The sequence below is a fragment of the Mya arenaria genome, chromosome 5, assembly GCF_026914265.1.
Source record: "Mya arenaria isolate MELC-2E11 chromosome 5, ASM2691426v1".
In the NCBI taxonomy this organism is placed as follows: domain Eukaryota; kingdom Metazoa; phylum Mollusca; class Bivalvia; order Myida; family Myidae; genus Mya; species Mya arenaria.
In genome coordinates, this window is record NC_069126.1 from 55,139,693 (window position 1) to 55,165,288 (window position 25,596).

A 25,596-nucleotide genomic window follows, 5' to 3' on the forward strand; every position below is an offset into this window, starting at 1 on the left:
CTACATCGTTGTTGTTGTGTATACAATTCTTTGTCTTGTTTTTACAACAATTGGCCCCTAATGTCAAAGGTGTGAATGTGATGACAATACACTAAACTCGCGTCATATGTCAATTAGGGCATATGGTCGTGCACTATAAACAGTCCCAGTAATTTAACAATAACTGGCTTTTGGACAAGTGACATCTCACAAGTTTCAAACATTTTCGGTGAAATGTAAATGACCAGATCAATTTAGGACATAGGAAATCGGCCTTGATACCAAATTGTTGTTTTGGCTTCCAATTAAGTTTTGCAATGTATTTCAAATCGCCGTGACGATATTAATGCATTGTGCTACTTACATCTACGTGCCTCAAACTGTTTTCCGCGTTTCAATACATCGTTCATGCTTTGAAATGTAACTGTATGGTATAGCATTTTAGGATATATTGCCTGTATTGTTGTACAATAGATGGGTCAAAGTCCACATTTGTTTTCATTTTTATATTTTAATAGTTCCCGCAATGGTTTGTTTTTTTCATAGTTATATTTAGTAAAGGTCAATCCCAGAAAGAGGCTGCTCTCCTACAGAAAACTCCTCTGTTATCTATTAACGTCCCTAAACCGTCGCTGGTCTGATTTCGCATTGTTTACTAAAAGGAATGAGTGGAATTGAAGTTTTTTTTAAAAAAAAAATTACAAATGTTTTGCCTTTTGATGTTATGGGGAATTTCAGAGGCTAATTTAGGGAAGAATCAGGATCCGTCGCGTGTACCGGCTACGACAAAGAAGGTTATAAAGGCCCCGGCTATTGCTATAGGGAATAATAATAGTTTACTAGATCTTCTAAAATATTAGTCTTGGTTATCGAATATTCGATTGAAAGAATTACCGAATATTCGAATATCAATTTTGCCATTCGTTTGCATCCCTGCAGAGAACTGGTCCGGACCGGGAAATAGTATCGGACCGGGAAATAGTATCGCCCATTGGTATTCTCTTTAATATGATGACGAGATAAAAGCCTTTTTACAATCAGATTTCTTGTAAACTTGTCATACTTAATTATCCTAATTTGCTGCTTATTTTGTGTTTGTATTTATCACAAGTTATAATACTTAAATAGACATTTTTACCCCAGATGTAAATGAACAAAGCTTGCTCTTATACAACCGTAGAAATCAATGTTGTTGGTCTACCTATAATTTGCTTTGCATGTACCCACAAATTGACCCTTGCTTGCTAAATGTTAGTCTGCCAGATAATTTACCCCTTTCAGGATCAGCAGATCACTAAGTTTTGTATGGTGAGTTATAATGCACCGGTCAATTGTAACCATGCCCCCCCCCCAGGTCCGGGGATAGCCGGAGAAATGGGCCGTATTTTAACCTTTTTTACCTTTCAGGTGGCCCAGCAGTGCGGGGTGAATGCAGTGGTTTTGTCTTCGTGCAAAATATAGCGGGGAAAGGGCCTGGCCTAGGTTCCCTGGGGAGCAGTTTAGCGGACATTTTACCAGCAGTTCGTCTCCGCAGGGCGGGATTTTTACCTGGGGTTGGCTAGACCGAAAGTTAAAGTCCCTGCTATTCTCTGGACCTGGGGGGGCAGTGGTTACGATTGACTGGTGCATAATGATTGCATGTTGTCTGTAATGAAACCCTGTTTAAATTATCATTATTTTAACAGCATATTAAACACCCCAGAGACCAAACTTCGGCTGAGTGTGGTCAATTTGATTTTCAATGAAGACTTGATAATTATGTTTTAATCAAAAGCTATCTTAAAACTATGGTAGGTTATAAGGTCAAATTATTAAAATTCTTTTGATACAACTTCTTCAAGTTTTCTATTCCTGTATTATAGTTAAAGTTAAATTGGGAGTTACATGTTCTCACAGAAAATCACAAGGTCAAATGGAAGATAACCATGTTAAAAGATTCAAATGTGCAAAATAAAAACAGACTTTGACCTAATGAGGTGAAAAACAGTTTCCACTCAATAACTGAAGATAAAGAATTTCATGCTTGCTTTGTGAGTTGTTCATGACTAGTAGGTGACCCCATATAGTTGAGATCATTAGGTCAATGTCATGGTTATATCTTCAGGTGAAAAACAATATTTTGGTGGTGACCTAAAGCTGAATAATGGTTTCGCTTAAAAATGAATGCTTGCACCTAGAAATTTCATACTTGATATGCTTGTTGATCATGACTTAAATGACTTTTAAGTTGGTTATGAGACGTTGATGACCCCTCTCGATTTTTAAGTCAGTAGGTCAAAGTCGCAGTAACCTTCTAGTGATAAACAATTTAGGATCACTGATCTTATGCAGTAGATGATCACTATTGAATGCATACGCCAAGCCTCAAGGTCATTGTTTGTCTCTGGTACAAATTTCATGTCCATTATTGGTTATTTCTCAGCTACGAACCCAGCTTCATTGTTTTCTGTCAATATTTTTTCGCAATGTGGCGAAGCTATAGAGCCATCTCAGGCGATTTAGATTGTATTGGATATCCTATAGAATTCGGGCAGAGCTAGGTTAATGAATTAGAAATTTGTATGCTTTCACGGCTTAACAATGACGATGTATTTATAATATAATGATAATGGATCTTCGTAGCAAAAGTGTGACAAATGTTTTCATGAGAAAAAGACGGAGAATGTGACTTCACTTTGATGTAATGAAAACAGCAAAGTCAATTAACACAGTCTGTTATCACCCCTGGTAGTTAAGGACGTGGTATGACAAACACTGTTTGTGTATTACAAATTCTGTTTTTTACTGACCTAGCCATTTTGGACCACAATAGAAAAAAAAAATTCGGACAAATTTTTTGGCCATTTTCTGAAAATGCAATCGGTCTGGCAAAGTCAAAATCGTTCCACATTGGCAAATTGACAGCTTTAAGAAGCCCTGAATGATATAATAGTGAGCAAGAAATAATCAAACAAAAGTTAATATGGAGTTACTTCTGCCCATTTATTGAATTCAAGCAAGTGTCTAGAGTTGCATTCTTGTAGCAGGAATTTCCCACCATCCAATCGAAATAACCTAGGCCACTGCCACAGTGTGCCTCAATGTGTCTACAGGCATGTACTGATGTTTATTCCATTTCCCATCTCATGAATTATTATATCCCTGACAAACAAAGTTATCCGAGTCCTGTTGTTTGTCAGTTTGGGTGGTTTGTCATTTGGAATTTTCCTTCTTGCAACATAGAACATAATGAGAGGAAGTGCAGTGTACAAGAACAGGAACTATATTATAGATAATTAAAGAGTTATTGCTCTTTGTTACTTTTTCTTAACAGAAACATAACTTGAAACTACCGAATGGAATCTATTAAAACTAAATGCGATGGTAAAGCACAATTAGAGGAAATGCAGTGTACAAGAACCATAACTGTACAGAGTAATTGCCTTTTGTGTTTTTTGTTGTCAAACATTCATCCAGACGAATGTTGAAGACTATGGGACATGCTTTCATGCACCATGCACCCAAATGCTATCATTCAACAAGGTGGCATATTGCTTAACTTCCCTTGCAGAAATTAAATTGGATTTCCTAAGTATTCTTAAGAATATCCTAAGAAATCTTAGGATTTAATTCTTAGAATTTCCAATCTTTTCCTATCTATTCCTAGGAATAAAGAGTTGGAATACTTTGGAAAACATGGGCGGTATTGGCCCCAAAATCCAATGTTTTCCTAAGTATTCCGAACCGAACCTGGATGCAAAATTCCTATCTTTTCCTATGTATTCCTAGATGGAAAACATTGGAAAGCTTTGGATTTTTACCCATTGGAGTCAAATTGGAAAACATAGGATTTGTTAGGAGTTCCCAAGAATTCTTAGGTTTTCTTATCATTTTATATCTACCAAATTCTTAAGTAATCCAATGTTTTTCTGAGTTGGAATACTTTGGAAAACATGGGCGGTATTGGCCCCACAATCCAATGTTTTCCTAAGTATTCCGAACTGAACCTGGATGCAAAATTCCTATCTTTTCCTATGTATTCCTAGATGGAAAACATTGGAAAGCTTTGGATTTTTACCCATTGGAGTCAAATTGAAAAACATAGGATTTGTTAGAAGTTCCCAAGAATTCTTAGGTTTTCTTATCATTTTATATCTACCAAATTCTTAAGTAATCCAATGTTTTGCTGAGTGATTAGTGATAAAGCCTGTTCACCAGAATGCATGTGAACACACTGAGACAAATTTACAGACAACATGTCATGTTTTAAGTTGCACATCGAGGGCTCAACGCAACACTATTGTAACTGCAATTTTTACAGAATTTAGCTTTTTGGCATTTTTGAGTGTATTTTGTTAAGATGCATTAACTCATAAAATATTTTAGATGTATTCCTAAAATAAGTGTATCTTTAAAAATATTTGCTACCTTATTGTATCTCTGATGTGTTAAATTCCAAATTGCAACACTATTGTAACTCCAGTTACAATAGTGTTGCATAAAAATTATAAACACTTTGAAAAAATGTCACAGTGCAACACTATTGTAACTCTGTTATACTATATCACTATGATGTCATAATGTTTGATTACATCATCAGTTTCTTGGAAAAGAAGCTAAATATAGTAAGTACAATGTAGATTACAACTTTACAACTCCAAGTATGGAAGAAATCAATAAACAGTATGAAGTTTATTTATAGAATTATACAGGGTTGACCATGGATTTTGGTTGATAATTGCCCCAGTGGAAGAAATAATTATTTTCACTGGGGCAATTATCAACCAAAAGCCATGGTCAACCATTATTATCCTGTATAATACATATGTTTTGTCATTTGTCAATGATTTCAAATGGATTTAAAGAACATGATTTTGTGGAACAATAAAGGATATGCATTATGATTAGCATACGTACAATAGTGACTTAAGTCTTAACGTTTTAAAAATGTAAAATAACAAAATGGTTTTGAATGGCATTAGCTGTGAAAAATAACGAGTGACTGGAAATCACATTAGCAAACCTTTTCGTATGTGTTTTCAGAATAAGCCTGCAATATTCTCATTCTTCAAATATTTCATGTTTTACATTGGCTGTTTTGGTTGTTCACTTCAATTATAAGGTGGGCACAGCCAGGGTAGTCCAGCCTAGGAGCAATTTCATAAGCATCTCGACTTAAATGACTCTAGCCATTCTGCTGGAATAATTAAAAATTCTCAGCGAGTAAAGTAAAAAAAAAACGTTTCTACAAAACATTTCCTTGCCTCAGTGCTTTATGACCTTTAACGGATGTAAACATCTGGTACAGTTTCGGGTAGTACTCATTACTGAAACAAAATGTTTGCCTACCAAGTATACAGCGGCCATTCTTATTAACGTGAAATTGATGTCAGTCTTTACGTTCTCGTTCTCATCGGGCAATTATGCAATAATCGTAATAATCTCACAGGTTGGGACGATAATCATTAATCATATCACATCATTAGTGTCCACTAAAGATTGTGTCAATATTGCAATATAAATGCATAGAAATGTTTGAGAGGCTTGCGCTTTATACAGAAGTGTTTTACTTTTCATATAAACAATTTCTTATTGTAATAATATCTTATGAAATTATAAATTAAATAACAAGAAAAATATTATTATGTTATGTTCATTACAAGGTAAAAATAAACTGATTTCTTTTATTTTTTTAATAGTTGGCTGTACTGTATATGAAGATTAATATGTGTAACCATTCTAAACATTTTCTTTAATTATTTTTTTGTTATATTAATAGTTCAATTTTATTACAGATTTAACTTTAATTATGTGGCCCTGACACCATAGAACCATAATCTATTTAAGTGAATACCATGACATTTTGGTACATGTAGTTCAGGTGTTATATAACATCCCAATGCAATACAACGGAAATTAAAAAAAAAACACTCACTTTTTTAATACTATGGTCTAAATAATTTTATAATTGACCTAATTAGGAAAAATATCATTTAGTAGTGTCCTAAAATGTTAATACAAACAATGTCAACAAATCTGTTATAAGACCCTGATACAAGTCATTTAGTCCAGTCAATTTAATGTTTTTTTCATAAAAGTTCTTAGAAATATGCCATATTTGCATTCCATCCGATTTGTTAAGGTTCTGTGGGATAATAGAAGTATTTGCTGAAAAAAATGCTACTTTTTCTGAAAAAAGGGTTTTATCCATAATAACAACATCCTATAAAACATTTAATCCATTTTTTTGTATCTAGGAAACAGATAATATGTTGCAAGATTTTAAACACCAGGGACAAGCTTCCCATAAAGGATGTGACCGGCAGTGTGTTGCAAACTCAGTAGCTGCCATATGGCAAGGCTACCAGTAGCCTCATGCAAAGGGGGAGCAACAAACTATGGACAATCACACATAATTATTTGCAAAAAGATTATACACAAAATGAAGGAGATTCAATACATGCTGAAGTTGAGAGAGCATCAAAACATGACAGTGTGTATACAAGTGGGCAGTGGGCAGCAATTGTCCGAACTGCTTTACATAAAAGGCCATATTTTGTGAAAGAAATGAGTACGACTGACATTTTAGACATTAAACAGGTTGCAAGCAATGTGAATTTTTTTTCAATAAATGAAGTTAATGAAAAGGTCAAATACAATGAAATAAGGACGTTATCATATACCTCAGAGAGGCCAAATAGCTTCTTTTATCAAATAAGCTATATCATGGTCCTCAGAAGGAAGTGAACTTGATTCACAGAGATTATAAGTATCTTCCATGACTGAGATTGTAAGACGAGGTTTACTGAGTTCCCGCAAAACACCCTGCGCGAGGGTCGGGATGAACCTATAATCTTACACGAGCGGCTATGGTAGATACTTATAATCTCTGTGAATCAAATTAACTATTAAACCAAAACAGTACTATGCCACTAGTACAGTGTTCTTTAAAAATTAGAACATATGAAAATTATGAGATCAATTATAGAAGTATAAATCTATAGATTAATTTATTTATATCTAATTATTCATTGTCAGATCAACATCGCTATGCTTCATTGTGTATGAAATTTAACAGAAAAAGTACTGTAGTTGCCAACGATGCTAATATTATGATGTATTAGTTTAACATCAGATTATTAATTTGAATGCCTAATTGTGATTTCAGTGTATTCCCCGTTTGCCAAACATAGAGGATAGCATGAGTGTTCGTTCAATAAGGAATTTATTTTTCATTTATTTATTAAAGTTTTCTAAAATTGATTGAAATACCGTAAGCTGTGAAAACTTTCTATCAATTTTTGACACTTCAGTAAACATAACTTAATAAATTTTGTTTAAATGACCACGAATGGGATATTCTATTTATATAATAAATTACATTTCTATGATTTACAGGGCATTTTATGATGGCAACATCATGTTATAAAATATTTTTAAAAAGCTGCACTCTCACAGATTGAACGTTTTGACAACTTTCATTGAATGCAGGTTACCGGTATCTAACTTGATTAATTTAGGAGGATGGATGGTATAAAGTCTCAATGCAATACCTCAAGTAGTTGCTGAGATATTAACCTATGTGTGCTTGCACGCAAAACCTTAACCAGAATTTCTAAGTTGAATAATAAAGGGCAATTATTTGCATTAAATGCAAACTAGAGTTATCATACCTGGTTAATAATGTATGTTGGATGGTTGAGTACCATTGTATCGAGTCTCAATGCAATACCTCAAGTAATTGCTGAGATTTTAACCAATGTGTGCTTGCACGCAAAACCTTAACCAGATTTTTGTAAGTCGAATAATAAAGGGCAATTATTTGCATTAAATGCAAACTAGAGGTATCTAACCTGGCCCCAATATCACGAAAATACTTAAGTCAAATCTCAAACTCAATCTCAACACATTTAACCATATTATACAAAATTTATTGGAAACAAGAATATGTTTTCACATTTTTTTTTAAAACGCATTCTTTCATTGAATATGTTGATCACACCTTTGGTCTCGATTCCAATTGAAAACTTTTTTATTGCCAAAAAATGTACTTGAGTTCAATTCATTGCCTTTTATCAAATACTCAAGTATATATTTTGTTCTAGAATAAGATTTCTTTGAAATATTGACAAAATCTTTCAATAACACATTCTATGAGAAAATAGGTTGACAAAAAGTATGAAAACATGCAAGATTTTGAATAATACTATGCTTCTATGTGGTAAAATGAATTGAGATAGAGATTGAGATTTGACTTTTAAAAGTATTTGCGTGATATCGGGGCTGGGTTATTTAAGTACATTGGATGGTTGAGTACCATTGTATAAAGTCTCAATGCAATACCTCAAGTAGTTGCTGAGATATTAACCTATGTGTGCTTGCACGCAAAACCTTAACCAAGGTGTGACGCCGATGCCGACGCTTGGGTGAGTAGTATAGCTCTCCTTATTCTTCGAATAGTCGAGCTAAAAACTACAAAGAACTATGAGGAATTAAATGTGTTTTCAGCTATGTTTTAAATTAATATGTAAGCACAACTTAAAAAAAAAATATCACTGTGTTGCTCTGCAAATTGTAAATATAACTGGAAAACTGGTAAAAAAAGATAAATGCAACACTATTGCAACTTCAGTTACAATTGTGTTGCGTTGAAAAATTAAATGATATTTTCTCATTTTCAGAGGCAACACTATTGTAACTAATATTTATTCAAATATAATAAAAACACAACATTATACTTCAACTTTCTATTTGGATTATTAAATTGATTCTACTTTCAAAGACAAATATACTAAGAATCTTACAAAATATGTATAATACAAAAAAATGTGAAGTTTTTTCAACCTCCTGTAAAATTTGAAAAAAATGAGTTACAATAGTGTTGCGTTGAGCCCTCGACATGTCGTAGAAAACCATTTGATATCAAAAGGTACATTATAACTTTCTTGTTTAAAAATAAAAATGTCAACTACTATCATGAAAAAAAATTAGTCAACAAGAAAATAGAAAACACTTTCTTGTAAGCTCCAGTTTTACGCAACCAATTCCATTTCATCATGAAATGTAGATTACTTTTCTTAATTAAGGATTAGTCATTTAAAACAAATATATTATAATACATTACAAAATCAGCTATTCTTTCATACCAACATATGTTGTTGGTTACATTTCTAAAAGAACAAATACTCAATTGCATTATTTAATACATAACTGTTGGCGAAGGTCTTTAACACCATGATCAATCTAGAGTAAACTGCAAGTCCTTTTTCTGCCTGCGACACGCACAGAACAAGATAAAAGTACTCCTACTGTTTAACCGAAATGAACATTTTTTTTATTATGTATTAAAATTATAAGTAATGCTCACATTTTACTGCTTTTATGCTGTATGAATGCAGTAGGGTAAGCAAGCAAATGACCCAAGATGCTCTAACATGCTTTATGAAATTCACTCACATGCCCTTCTACGCTCTTACAGCATAAACGCAAGTAAAACAGTTATCTCTCTTTAATTATATCATTATATTTTTCAAACATGTACTTTTAACCAATGTGCATGAAAACATGGATAAAAAATTCAAACTAACACAGTTTATAAGTTATTGTATTTAAGAAACAATAAATATCACCTGTACATTAATGGTTCATAAAGGTCATTCTGGAGTTTAAATGCATAGTTATTAATGACTTAATTTTTGGCATCAGCGGGCTAAGCTCACAGTTTTGTATTTACTGATAAAATTAGTTATACAGTTGTTATTTTTTATTCTAGACAGCGTATTAATTGATTCGCATTTGTCATTTTCCATGTATGGAGCTTCTTTAGTCCATCAAATTAATATCCATGTCAGTGACGTCAAGCGTGTGCTTTTTGAGAATAACATGAACTATTCAAGAATGATAATTTGGACAAATCATGTTCATGAACTCTCACTTAGTTAATGAACTTGACAGTTAATGAACATGATTTTTTCAAAATGTCATTCATGAACTAAGTTCATGAATAAGTAAATGTTATTCGCAACAGGATGATAATTTCATCATTACTACATGTCCATTTATAACAGTTTTAATTTTTTATGACACTTAACACAATTAGAAATGAGCCATTGAATTGCTCATTTCAGTCCTTGACATTTACATCTAGTCTCTGTAGACAGGTCCGTTTTCCTTATACACTTGATGAGGAAACGCATCTGCGAAAATATTTTTTGCAGTCATTCTTCTCGTGCTTGTTTTTGTTGAAGTGATCTTTTCTTAACTCTGGAAGCTTTTGTCTGAGACTTTGACATCCATCTTCCAACCTGAAAAATATTTCTTTTTTTATTTGTACTGCCAATAGTTTCCAATTTCTAACGGCGAGTTGGTTATCAAATCAGTGCAAATTAAGATTTCAATGTCACAGGTATATAAATTAATGATATATTATTTTATTTGTTCGAACCAAAGTGCTCAAATATATTAAGTCTGATTTTTTTTTAAAGATTCTTGATAGTGTTTGTCCATTACAAATAAAATCCACTCCACACATCCACAATATAGTTTTCAAAATCAATGTGCATTGAAAAATAGTCTACTCACTGATGGATTTGGCAATTTACAGCTTTGAATGTTTTTCTCCTTCACTGGTTGATTCTTTTGTGGACTGATGATTTCTTTGTTAGCTCCTTAAGTCCGGCTAAAATAGACGAAACATCATTTCAGACACTAAACTATAATTTGCTTGCATAGTGGTTATTTAAAAGGTCTAGGGTCAGCAGCGATGCAAAAGCCCATTGAAGGACCACAATTTAAAATGTTAAAAATATCAATTTCTACTTAGTTTTGAGGTTCAATATTTCACAAGCATGACTCATACCCATTTATCCATTGCAACATGGAAATCTTACCATGTGCTTTAAAAATAGTCTACTCACTGATGGATTTGGCAATTTACAGCTTTGAATGTTTTTCTCCTTCACTGGTTGATTCCTTTGTGGACTGATGATATCTTTGTTAGCTCCTTTAGGCCGGCTAAAATATATGAAACATCATTTCAGACACTAAACTATAATTTGCTTGCATAGTGGTTATTTATTTGACAAAATATAATAAAGAACTCACAACATTGTTGAATAGGTAGTCTGGGGCATTTTGACATAAAAAAAACAAAACAAAGTGATAAGCAATGTCAAGATACTTTTTTGAATAAATGTGAAAGTTTTTTTGATCAAAAATATTAATTAATCTTTTATTGTAAAATTTGTTAACTCCTTACTACCCCAAAACATGTTGCCAATAATATATGTTTCACACCCCTAAAAGATCGTTCCTCAAAACTATATAAAACATGGACTTTTTAAACGTTTTAGTTTTTGACCTTCCCCACCCACTTTTGCATCACTGCCGACCCTTTATGGCAATTGATTCTTTTTCTAGACAAAATTAGCTTACATACATTAAGAAACAAATATAATAGCTGTTAAAATATATAACAATGAAGTATTAGCTGTACGCGTAAGTCACAAACATTCATTGAACTGTGTTTCTACACAAACGTATTTCGTACGTTTGTCGCGAAAATGTATTACAACAAAACGTATTTGCTCATTACTTCAAAATGTTGCTATTTTATTTTAAGCAATAATGTTAGCGTAAAAGATCGTTATAAAAGTAATTGAATTACACCCCTTACTTCGCTTGAACTTACCTTAAATAAACGAAACAACACTTCAGTTTATTTGGCGCATTATTCCGACAAAAATGGCGGGAGTTCGAAATTACCTCCGCCAGTGAAGAGCGTTTCGTCTTAAATGCGTAACCGTTAGAATATATAGCTACGTTAGAATTTATATTTTTTAATAAATATTTGAGAGACAATCAATTACAAGCAAATCAATTGCATTTTTCCCCATTCTCAGAGATCATGGTCCATCTAATTTTATTTCTAATTAATAAAGACGTAAGCGAAACCGAAAGTTGGAAGAAAAACTCTGGACATCGCCTTGCGTCATTGTCAATGATTGTAGGGTCGTTTTAGTTTAGTGAACCTTGAAAGAAGGTACATTTAACTTGTTTGGCAACTAATTAACCAGTGTTTACCACAGGTGCTCGTCATATTGGCTGGATACAGGTATATTTATTTATTTTTATTTTTTTTTAAATATTTTTTTTTAATTTTTTTTTTAAATATTTTTTTTTTTGGTCAAGATAGTGAATATATATCATTTTAAAAAATATTCCACAATTTTTCATGGAAAAAGTTAGTAATATTTTTTTTTAAATGACATATTCACTATCTTGACCGAAATAATAAATAATAAAAATATAAAAAATATATAAAAAATTATAAAAATATATTACTGTATCCAGGCAATGTGACAATCACCTGTGAGTGGAACAATCCATGGCACCTTACATGATACATATGATATATGTGGTGCTTTAATTAAAATAAATTTAATTTCAATGTTCATGTTATTTTGATATGGAATTTTCTTTAAGCATGTTATTTATTTTTTTTATTTATAATCTTTGGGTTATGACTGGGCCAATAGTGTTACTCTAAATGCAACAGTCAGTTGTAACTACAGCTACCTCAACTATCTGCCTGTTGCTGATGCATCTTATTATATTCTGCTGGTCGTCTCATCTTTTAAATGGTTAAACAGTTCATCACATTCATTTAATTTCGATGATTCAAGTTCAAGAAGTTAGGTTCATGAAAATACCTCATCAACTGATGCTTTGATGAATTCTGTGCAACAGGTGATAACAAAATACTACTCACAAATATTAATCAATACCATTGGTAAACATTAGACATTATATTGAAAAAAATCTGAAAAAGGAAACTGTTGAATTCTTATAAAGTAAGTTGTCCTATGTGCTCAATGTCATGATACTAAATTCCTAACTAATCCAAATGTTTGGATTTTCATTTTACAGAAAAATGGTTGCATTTCTAAGTAATGACAACTTTTTCCAATTCAGAAAAGCTAGGATAAGTTTGGATTATTATTCCAATCTTTTCCTTTCTTTTCCAATATAAATATCCAAAGAAGTCTTAAGAATTCTTTGGATTTGTTAGGATTGTCTATTCCAAAGAATTCCAATGTTTTGCAAATGAGAAAACATTGGTATTTGCTAAGAAATCATAGGAATTGTTAGGATTTGAAAAAACATTGAAATAATTTCTGCATGGGTTAGTTAAAATGCAGCATGTTCTCTTTTTCATTTCAGTTTGCGACTGTAAGGTCCTGAAAATTGTGTGGTCAGTCCTCTTCATTGTCTTCAGTACTGGGTCAGGAGCATGGATTTTGTATGTACTATTTGCAGGTAAATATAATTATTTTCTATATTATTTAATGATACTATAAAGTACAAATAAAAGTGTTTTCATTATATTTTTTATAAATGTATTTGTTTAAATTTGAATACAAATGGCATATATCTATGCCTGAGCACAAAGTGTTCATTGTCAGCTATTGTGACCAGCCTGAGTGTCCATTTTAAGGCATTGTCAACTTATCTGCAATCTGAAGCTTCCTTGTATTCACTGTAAAAAAATTCAAAACAGTTAATTCAACAAGACAGCCAAAGCTCAGTATTTACTTTTAATCATATATTGTCAAAAACAACTAGCTCTTAGATCTTATATATTGTATGTAGCATCAGGTTACTTCAGTTCCTGCCAGTAGGTACAGGAATGGCCCCATGGACTTAAAGAGATGTCATAACTTTTTCTAATTGAAGTTTTCTAGCTCGATTTCAAAGAAGGAGGCTTGACTATTTGCCCCAGAGTCAGCGTTAGTGTCACCGTCCAGTTAAAGTTTTAGGGCAAAGTTGCATTTTGACTTTTACAACTCTAATACCCTTCATTCAATTCACTTCATACTTTACGCAGTTGTTTCAGGACATCACACAATGTAGTTACACAACTCCATATTATCCTTGATTTATCCTAAAGTGTTACCCCTGAACAAAAAAATGGTTGGTATTGAATAACTTAAGCTATGGTCCACATATTGCGACCAAACTTGGTATATATGAAGAGTTTATAGAGACCTTTCATGGGATTGTGTTTCAGGCACCTGCAAGGGGCACTTGGCATGACCCCAACAACAATTAACTGTAAGAGACACAAACATAAACATTGAAAGGTCTTGAAATGAGCTTATTTCTCTGGTTAACGAGAATGTTTGTTTTGAGGGCAAGTTGTGATAGAGACCAAGGGCATATCATAGCCAATTATAATCCTGTAATAATATACTATTGATCTTACCTTGCATATTTTCAGTTCCAAAAGCAAGGAAATGGCTAACAGAAAAGTTGTGTGCCCCAACCCACCTTTGCATGATTGGTTGGATATTTGTGAGTTTTGTATACAGCATTATTGCAGTGATCCTCTACAACATCCTAGGTATGTGAGATATCTCTGTAAACTGTTAAGAAATTAGTCAATTTGTAAATGCTTATTAACATATTTTTTTTCAGAAACTTGAGCATAATTTTATATTAAATTATATATATTGGGTTTGTAGAGTGAACTATTCCATGGTGAATGAGGGATTGGTTTGAAACTAAGTACAAATGATCACCATGAAAGGCTCTTGTGCCTAAAATACAAATACTCTGTTTTCACTGTGTGGGAACGGACACCGGATATAGCTCAAAAAGTGATAAGTAAACAGACAATTATGCAGTTGTTTTTCTTTACCAGAGGTAAGATCTTGCTGTGTTAACGCTAATCTACCGTATCCACAAATGAAACAAGTGTTTGAACTAATAGCTGAATTCTAAATTTGGCCTATGGTGTACTTTAAAGTGCTTACAATTTAGCAGACCTCGAAAATGTTTCTTCAAACCTGAGATGATCACCTCAAAACTTACAGAATTTCCACAAGTATTGTTATTTTTAGGAAATATATCGAATGAATAAAAAATCTGAATCGAAGGATTTCACAAGCATAAGCTCAGCTATTTTTATTTTAAGAACTGGCAATGTAACTTTTAAACTGTTAAAGATATGCCTTTAGAAATGTTCACAGTACTGTACTGGAGATAGCCGTATTATGTACTGAGGATAGTTTCAAAGTTGAGAAATGTAACCTGGTGATAACATGTAAAATGGGACAAAAATTGATAGTAACACTATTAGTATACAATATACATGTATGTCTATTTCGAACTTTTATACAATCTGGAAAAAGTGAGAGTACAATTTGATAAGAATATATTGAGCAAACTTAAGTTTACAATGAGTTTGATCCATGCTCTCCTAAATGAACGTATATATGCAAGCTGCTTAAATATCAGGGTTGGTCACAATACATACTTTCTCAATGAAGTGAACAAGCAGAGGCCATTATTCTGTTCTAAGTAATAGCAACATTGACCCAAGCTTAGAAAAAAGCTTCACGTGTTCCAAATTTGATCACAATATCTCATTCCCTACTGATGACTTTCTGTGTGCAAAAACGTACCTACTTGATTTACAAAGCAATACTATATATATGAATAGCAAACACCACATAAACATCAAACAATTTCCCTCGAGCTCGCATATAGGTAAATGACCGTAATCATTATCACAGTCTCGTTATTCTAAATACATCGTTACTATCCTCAGTCCAATTGATAGCTATCCCCTGTGCAGTTATTTATTTGCTTCACCTAGCTATCCCCAGTACACCGCCTGAGGGCATCAAAATGTATGAATATCTCTGTAACAACAAATATTGATATTTTACAAGATAATGTAATTACAATGAAATCGCTCGATTCAGTTTTTATTCTTATTTTAAATTTGTTGATTTATGTTTGAAATCGTACCACATAAATGAACATTTTTGAGCGATCATGCAACTTTCGGCGAGAATTGGGCTATTATACAAAAGAGGAGACACATTTCCATCATAGTCCTATATTGTACAGGATCAAGTTATTCGAAACTCTTTGATTTTGATAAATATATAACCATAAAATACAAAAAAATATAGAAAACTTCCCATGTGTCAAAATCAAACGCTTATCGATTTATCACTTTTTGAGCTATATCCGGTGTCCGTTCCCCCACAGGTTTGACACAGATGTTAAAGAGTAGCATGCGCTTTAACTTGAATTTTTTTACTCTGTTTTGACACAGATGTTAAAGAGTAGCATGCGCTTGAACTTGAATTTTTTTACTCTGTTTCGACACAGATGTCAATCATTGAAATTAGGCTTTTTGATGAAGAAGCCCTAATTCATATATTATAGCTTGGCATCAAATTTTAAACAAGCCCTGCTATATAAAATTAAGAATTTGAGCAAGCCCGGAAGACATTTTACCAGTGCAAGGCTTACAGGCTTGTGTTAATTTCGACCCCTGACATGTTAAAGAGTAGCATGCTCTTGAACTTGAATTTTACACTTAAAGCTATGAGGGCATTTGTGGAGCATTCTTGTATACTTTGTACACATGATCATCATCAATTGTACTAGCACTTTACAAATTTTTTGTCAGGTTTAGCCAACAAGTTTAAGAATTTTGGCCCTTGAAATCAATTTTCACTTTGTGGATTCTCATCTAAACTATTAGAACTATATCAGCTTGTCATTGTTCTAGCATACATGATTTCATGCCATTTTAATATAATTCCTTTTTCCTCTGCCATATTTTTTGAAGCAAAACTATTAGCAAAAAAAAATCAAAACCCAACATGAACTCCAAAAAATCCATGAAATATATAATGTTTCAACTTCTTGTATATGCATTGTAACATAAAAAAGGAAATATGCTAATATGTGTAACTATGTGAACATAATTCCTAACTCAAATAAAATTGGAGCCATTGGTGTACTCAATGCAAATTGAAAAATGTTACAGTTTAAAAAAATATGTTTTTCTTCTGTTACAGTTTGCAAAGATGAATCGAGTGAAGCAGGTATGGTTTTGCAAAATTGTTTGTATATAATGCTGTTATGCCTTTTATAAAAAATATTGTTATGGTTACAGTTACTGTCTAAAATATAGCTCTCAAGAAAAGTGTGCAGTAACACTAGATGTTGAGCCTTCCACCATCAATAATCATAGAAATTCTGAAAAAGGTCCTTTCATCTTGAAATCCGTAGTTTTGACTATATATATATATATATATATATATATATAATTTTACAATGGCTGTCATGTGAGGAATAATTAAACATATAAATGATTAAGCTTTCTCAATATTGCTTAAAGAATTCACAATGGCATGTTTTTCAGATTGTTGGCCTGTTTACCTCATAATTGGAATTGTAGTTAAAGGTGGAGATGTGGCAGTATCTCTACTTGCACTACTTGCCTTTCTAAACGGTAAGCGAAAAGCTCTTGTGGTGTAGGTATCAAGAGGCCCGAGCTTCAAGTTGCCTACCAGTTTGAAAACAATACTGGTTTCTATTGAGAAAGGACTACAGAGTGAATAAGTAAATACAACATTTTACTGGAAACATTTTTTTTTCAATGAGTAACTGCAACAATAATTAGAAATGAATACAGCATGTTTTGACATTATTCTGTCACAGTCATAATGAAAGATATCTGAGTTTGTATTTAAACCTGATAATTAGTCTTTTTTCAATTTTATCGACAATTTTGCTTCTGTTTAAAATATAAGTAATGTTTTATACATCTGAACCTTTAATTTAAACATTTAGCTTAAAATGTTTAGATGATATGATAAAGGGTGTCATATTTTTAATATAAATGTTAAAATCAATTTTATCTGTGCCTTCAGGTTGAAATAGAGACTTACTGAATAGAATAACATCAGTGGAGAAAATAGTTGTTGAGTGTACAAAGTTCTTTATTTATTGCAATTGAAAAAGTCAGAATTTGAAACATTATGTTTGTTGAAAAATGAATTCTTAAGGTATCCTATGTACAATGCAGAATAATGCTCGATTTGGATTCCTGGTGACCCCCATGTACGATTTGGTATCATTTAAAAATATATTGCTTGCTGATTAATGAGTAAAATGTATGACTTAAAATATACTAGAGATAAATTATTGCAGTTTGAGTAGATTTTTTTAGGTTTTTTAGCTCGACTGAAACTGATGTTATATGACCTATTTTACAATCTTCCAAAATTAAGAAAAGCATGTTTGTAATGTTGCTTTTTTAGCTATAATTTTAACATATTTATCTTTTCACTTTAAAATGATGCCAAAAAAAGGGTTACTGTAGGTATCCGGAATTGAAATAATTGTACATATGAAACCCTACATATATCACATTTTTTAAATAATTTCATTGTGTTTTTTTTTAAATAGTCAAGATAATTTTGGTAAAATAATTGATAATTAATATAAGTTAACACTAAATACTATAACTATTATTCGTTTTGTTTAATCGTGTTAGTCTTTTTAATTTAACTATATGTTCTGAACAATTTAGCTAACAATCTGAGGTTGGAGGGGTTGGAGGGGCATCATCTTTAAGTGTCATTTTGAGTGTTATTTCATACTGCATGTATATCTGCTTAATGCATTTAATCACAGACTATGCTTATCATGAGCAAATGGTGTATACATGTACTAACCCTGCAAAAAATGTTCCCTTGTCACTAAACTGAAATCAACAGCAAGTTTTAGCTTGTCAATTCTTGTTAAATCAGTATATCTGTGTGCATGTAGCCTTCATGTAAGTATTTAAATGGCATAGAACTAATATTATTGAAAACTCATTTTAACATGTATAATTACTGTGGCTTGATAATGTTTTAAATCATAGAAATTACACTGGAAAAACAACTGTTGTCACCTTGTAGTGCTCCGGTTAAAAGTGTTGTTGTTGTTCGAAGGGAGGGGTGAGGGATACTATACAACAAAGATGCTTGCATTTTATTGCAGACCTCTGAGGAAGATTTTTAGAATAAGTTTTACTTCATGCCATTTGTAATTGTTAGTTGTTTTTGGTCATACTGATTTATTTATTAGCACTGCTTTATTCCACGCCTGTGTAGTGTGTGTGTCTTCATTTATAAAATGAACTTTTTATGCTAATTTTGATTAATTGTAAATAGTTTAAAGGATCTGAAACTGTACCAGGAGTATTTGTATCTGGACACATGCATGCCCATTTAGGTGTCTGTATTAAATTTATACCGGAAAAGGTTTCATACTTGACCTGTTTTATAGTGTATTTATTAATGTGTAACATAAAAAGTCCACCAGCATTGTTAAAGCTCTTGTTTTGACTTATAATTTACTCTCAAGGAAATGGGTTTTCTGTGTGCTTTTCAGTCTGCATGGTTTATTGTTTTACCTTGATAAAATATCTCCTAAATATTTTCATACCCTGTGCCACTTTCAGACCCCTTCCCGAAAGATATTTACAATATTGGTGGTGTGTAACCTACTGATATCACTGAGTGGATTTTACTACATATAAGCAGGTGTAAGCACTGTTCAGGTACCCACAAAATACCCCTTTGTGCGTAACAGGCTTTCAAATGGGTCCTTCATTTCCTTCAGGTCAGGCTCATACTTTTTCTTGAAGAATGACATACTTTCCCTACTTATCTGAAAATAGTTAAAAAATAATAGTATGCTCAAAATGCCCTCAGAATCATAACCAGAAAGCTAACTTTAGTTCAGTTCATTAAAAACCTTTTTAAACTCTGAACTACATCCACATCACAATCGGTGATTAGGTTCAGTAATAATTTAATTGTTTCAAAACAGTAAAGTAAAGAGCCCTTAACCTATACCTATTTTTTTGTTATTGGTCACTTGAAAGCCTGTCCATAAGGAGATATACTTACCATAACACCACTTTATTAACAGTACCCAGGCATGTATTTTGGCCAAATAGCATGTTAATATTTAACTGCATGTTAAGCCCAAGATTACCAGATACATGTGAAAAAATGTGGATGCTCTGAGCCATGCTTATGAACCTCATCACAATGGTGTGTTGCTGTAATGTCCGTATATAAATTGTAATGAATTTTAAATGCATTTTTGATATTTCTAATACTACTGTTTGCAAATGAACATTGAATGATCTGACCAAAATCTGACAAGTGAACTTTACATCAAATACAACATGTATAGCCCAGTGCCAATCAACTTCTCAAATCAAAGAAAACTGACTGCAGTCATCAGCTATTTGATGTTATACTTACTTTTACATAGCACAGTTACTTGCTTCTAAAGGGGCAGAGTCATACCCCTGCAATTAAAAAGAGATTTTTTTTCATTGATGTAACTTATGAGGATGGCTTAGGTTACATTTGAAAATCGTTCAAGCAGTCATCGAAATTAGACTTTTTGATGAACGAGCCCGAATTCTTATATTATTTCTTGGCATCAAATTTTTTAATAAGCCTTGCTTTATAAAATTCAGAATTTAAGCAAGCCCTGAAGGCATTTTACAAGTGCAGGGCTTGTTGGCTTGTGTTAATTTCGACCACTATTCAAGTGTCAAAAACCTACTGCTGGTAAATGCTTTTTGGGGCGTTACAAACTGACTGTCTTTTCGTTGCAAAGTGAACTTTTATTTACTGATTGACAACAACACTTTGCTAAGTTCATTTGCAAACAGTAGTATATGTTGTTTGATGTGAAAGCTGTATGATTGTATTGTGATTTGTATGATTCAGTTTTTGAATAATGGCAGTGTAACTTGCATGTAAGGCCAATTCAATAGTTGTGATTGCTTTCTCCAAAGGTTTATTCTGTAATCAACTGGTAATACCTAAGGCAATGGTGTTGTTATTATTAGCATCAGAAAATCATATGTATTAATTAATAATTTGTTAGTTGGCAGAAACTACTTTGGTCAATTTCGTTATTACTTGGAATTTTAGAGGGTGACATCGAATAATTTAACTTTGAATCAAATGTAAATAACTTGCTTCCTTTGATATTAAAATGTCATCAAAAGTTTCAACGAAAGCTTTCTTGTTACATATTGAAAATTAAATGTTGTCAGTTGTTGTTCAGTGTTTGTTAAGGTAAAACACAAATAAAATCAGAACATTTTTGTGCATTAAAATTCCCAATTTTTACATCACTCTTAAGAATGTGCATACATTTACTTGATTGCTACAAGTATTAATATAATTATAATGCCTGTAGCTATAATAACAGCTTTGTCAGTATTGTCCTTTGCTTTACAAAACACTCAAAATGAACTTCTACATTATGTGAAATAACTTATTATTTGTCCCAATGGTACAACAATGTCGGTAATGATTATATTGTATGTAAAACATGGAATTTTCCATAAGCTTCATGGTTGCTTTTGACATTTCACAAAAACTAAAACAAAAGAACATGCAGTATGTCACTTTTTCTCTTCCTGGAATATATACTATAAAGTTTTATGTTTAGGACTGTATTACAATCATTGTATCCTGTTGAAATGTGTGGGGTTTTTTATTATGTAAATGTCAGTGTTCAATGAATGTATATCATGTTTAGTTCTTTACCTAAATGACCATGTTGCAGTTAGTTCTAAAAGTAAAAAAAAAAACGTATAAAATTGCTGCTTTAATTTTTTAGCTTTAGCATTATATACATTGGTGTTATTCAAGATATGTAAGACTACTTGGCAAAATCATTTGAGTTTCATTGGCAGAAATTTATTCACCAGCTGGAGTTAAAATGTCATTGTTTGAGAAAGAAGCATTTTATGTGGTTTGGCTTTGAACTCAGTAGAAAAACCTATGTACTTAAAAGGTCATTAAAATTATCAGTTTCCAAACATTTTTGATAGCCTTTTCCAGACAATTTAATCCTTGGGTGTACCTGAATGTCTTGTGCTCAGTAATGTAAAGATAAGAACAGTTGGAAAGTGCTTTATTTTTATTGTAAGTTTGATATTCTTCTATGACCTTGAGTGTTTTTATTTAAATCCCCCACCAAACCGAAGGTTTTGGGTGGGGAGAATTGTTTTGGTGTTGTCCATCATTCCTTCTTTGGGTCTGTCTGTCCGGTCCATATCTGAGAGGGAATTGCAAATATAATGTTTAAACTTGGTCAGAATATTCCCCTTTATGAATTCTCAACCGCTTGTAAATGTGGGCACTCGTGGGATCAAACACTAGGTCATATATTACAAAAATCTTTGGAACAAGCTGAAGGCATTATTTTGGATGTAATATTAATCAAACATAATCAGAATTTTTTTCTTGATGAACTCCTGCACAAATTAAAAGCTTGGTCACATGTAATCCGGTTACTTTATATCTAAATTAGGTTACTAGTACAAATCTTAGGTTTATTGTCCGGAACTATATCATCAGAACCATCCCTTGTCAGGCATTAGTCAGATAAAGTTGGTCAGAATGTTCCCCTTGATCAATTCTCAAGTGCTTGTAAAACTGTGTCACATGTGGTAAATAAAACTAGGTCAAAAGGTCAAATTTTAGAAATATCTTGGAAAAACACCAAAGACTGGTTTACTATCCCTGAATCTTAATCAGAATGTTTCCCTGTAACTCTTTAAAACTGGGTCACATCTGATGAAAAATTAGGTTTCTAGCTCAAATCATAGATTTGTTTTGTCCGGAACCATACCATGTTAATAATTGGCCAGATTATGATCAATCTTAGATAGAATGTTAACCTTAACTAGGTCCCATGTGAAATCTTGGGAACATACTATAGACAAAATATATCTGGTCCAATATTAATAAAACTTAATCAGAATGTTTTTCCTTCATAAAATCATTCAGTAGTTTGAAACTAGATCATATGAGAAAGGAGAACACTAGGTCAGATACTTTTAAAAAAAAACATGTCAGGAACCAAATATTGGTATTGATTGGTCAGACTTTGTTCAAACTGTAGTAAGACTATAGAAGTTGTTCACATGGGGTCAAAAACTAGGTCATTAGGTCAAATCTTAGAGAAAACTTGGGAGCAAACAGATGTAATCAAATATCTATCTGCTCTAATCTTAATGAAACTAAAATCAGAATATGTGCCTCAATAAAGTCTTGGAATAATTTGAAACTAGGTCACATTGGGTCAAAAACTAGGTCATTATGTAAAAATCTTAGAAAAATTAGACAACCTTGCGAACACTCTAGAGGCTTTATTTTTGCAAATCTAAAGCTATGTACGTACACCATATAATATTCTTTTATTTCAAACAGTTGCAATACAAACTCATATGGCATATCCAATGTTCATAAGAGTCCACCACTCTGCAGCCGTATTGCATGTTTTGGTTGGAATATTTCACCAACACTTGTTTTCCATTCCATCGTATACTTTGCCTATAATCAGATGGGGATATCAATTCAAGGAATTTACTTGTTTACTATATAATCATGTTGTGAAACTGTTGTTTTTATAAATGTGCCATATAATTTTTTAGTTTTACGAAATCCTTTCGATTTTCAGTGCTTTATAAATATGTACATTTACTTTTTTCCGGAAAATAAAATCTTATTTATTGAACAATCAAAATATATTTGAAAGAAAATTAAAAAAAAAATCTTAAATGATCTTAATGAAATGACATTGGTTAATTACTTGATCTATTTTTGTACTATTATTAATTGATTTTCTTAATTGTTTTTGGCAAACAAATTCTTTTATCAATTTTACAAAAAGGTTCATGTATAAAACTTTAAATTAAGATTGTTGTTTGAAATTAACTATTGGTGATTTGTTTGAAAAAAGCTATTTTATTTTTACTTTGAAAGTCTTTGTTCCTAAATATGGTGCCATTTTTGTGTATGTATTTAACATTATATAATTTATAATCTTTCAAAAGACTCAAGTCTGCCCAGGAAAGAAATTACATGGTTTTACAATATATGACTATGATCAAATTGTAAGAGAAAAAAGATGACTTACACAAATACCACTTCTTTAATTATGTGGTACTATTCTATGCATGATGAGCTATATCAAGTAAACTTGAAATAAATTAAAGCATTATCCTGGGCAGACTGTAGTTATGTTAGGAATATTAAGCTGAGGATTACTGGATATAAATTGTTTAGAATAATTACACAATGTACATGTACTGCATGTATTTTAGCTTTTTCTGTACTATATGTATGAATCTTAATGGCATCATCTTTGTCCTTTCTTGTAAACCTGGAAGTAAATTGTTTTAAAAAATATGACTTTGTTGTATTGCTGGTTTCTGAAATATCTTTGTCTTAACAATGTTTGGCATTGACCTACAACCCTTGGCTTGTCATCAAGCATAAGAAATCTTAATTGGTTTTTGTTTCTTAAATTAAAAATTCAAATTCAAGAAGCTGATGATCTGCCAACAACAATGAGGATTTCTAAGCCACCCTTAGTGTAGAAATTTTCAACAGTAATTACAAGACTTTGTATTCACAGAATTTTGATCTAGATCAGTATTGCCTTTATCATTCATGTTAAATTGTACAGACACTTGGTGTTTTGTTTTATATTTTGTTTTTTATTTAGATACAAGATCTATTAAACATTTGCTAATTATACCTTGTGTTAGACACCATGATCATGATAGTTGTTAACAAGTGGCATGATGACAAAGTTATTTCTTCAACTACTGGATAGTTGCACCATCTTCCTCAAGGTTTACTGCAGATGAATATGTAATTACTAACATAGAACTTTGGAAGGGCAAGAATTAATTGTGAGTATTACATGTTTTCATTTCTAAGCATGTTTCATTAGTTTGATTACTAAGCAAGGTGTTGGCTGAAAACCAAAATATAAGGAGGTTGTTACATTAACTGTTAACTTTAGTCAGAGTTTCTAAAATTATTCTAACAACCTAGTCTGATAAATATTGATGACATTTTTAAACAAGCTCTGCTGTATAAAACCCATAATTTGAGCAAGCCCTGTGCAGGGCTTGCGGGCTTGTGCAAATTTTGACTACTTCTAGATGGTTATATATAACTATTATGGGCCTCTCCACAATTTTCAGTCTCACTCATTTGCACTGCCTTCCTGCCAAGGCTGCCCATTGGGCACTAAATGTCACAGTCACAGAAAAATATGAGGTCAACCTGGGGCACCCTGCTTGCAAGAGAGATCCTATACCAGCTGAGCTAACAGGCCCGGATAACTCACACTCTCTGACTTGTACAGTGACAGTCAAATATTTGCCTATTGTTTAATTATTTTCTTTAATAGGTAGCTTTGTTTATGCTGAATTTTGTATGTATAGGTGTTGATAAAGGGGATGCTGGTAGAAAACCTCCAGAAAGAAGGAATAACAAGTCAAAGGTCAGGAATGATCCGGCAAGTCACATAACGCACAGATCAGAACCCCCTGTCTCAACCCAACACAAAGATGCAAAAGCTAAGGAAGCAATGGATAGCCAAAGGTAAAAAATGTTTGCTACCATATAAAAAAAACTAATATGTATATAATGTGCTAAATGTGGTGTTGTCATGCACCAGTCTTTCATTCGCTGTGTTGATGTGTCCTCACTATAGTTGATCTTGGAAGTCTTTGCACTGACTGCACTTTAATAGTAATAATACATTATAACATAGTAAAAATATGTTTGGACCTTACTTACCTCATCAACTGCGTGTGTTATAAGTCCCTTAGTGGTTTCACCAAATGCTTGTTGTTTCAAAAAGAATTTAAAAAAAATGTTATATGGCAACAAACAACGTCTGTTTTGTCATCCCTATCGAAAAATGCTGGATCCTGGA

The 25,596-nt window shown here is 32.3% G+C and overlaps 1 protein-coding gene and 1 long non-coding RNA gene across 6 annotated transcripts in view; one reads left to right on the forward strand and one right to left on the reverse strand.

Annotated features, from left to right (window-relative positions):
* Positions 1 to 25,596, forward strand: part of LOC128235121 (mucin-5AC-like) — a 142,400-nt gene that overhangs the window by 110,804 nt on the left and 6,000 nt on the right. For all 5 annotated transcript variants that reach the window (XM_052949861.1, XM_052949862.1, XM_052949860.1 and 2 more), the window contains 5 exons: positions 13,180 to 13,275; positions 14,237 to 14,359; positions 16,839 to 16,865; positions 17,186 to 17,275; positions 25,100 to 25,259. In XM_052949861.1, the coding sequence (XP_052805821.1) occupies positions 13,180 to 13,275; positions 14,237 to 14,359; positions 16,839 to 16,865; positions 17,186 to 17,275; positions 25,100 to 25,259 (496 nt within the window). The remainder of the gene's footprint in view (positions 1 to 13,179; positions 13,276 to 14,236; positions 14,360 to 16,838; positions 16,866 to 17,185; positions 17,276 to 25,099; positions 25,260 to 25,596) is intronic.
* On the reverse strand, positions 7,484 to 12,065 carry LOC128235131 (uncharacterized). Its single transcript, XR_008261137.1, has 3 exons — positions 10,875 to 12,065; positions 10,540 to 10,636; positions 7,484 to 10,262 (listed from the first exon to the last, which is right to left on the reverse strand). It is a non-coding gene; the product is annotated as an uncharacterized LOC128235131 (long non-coding RNA).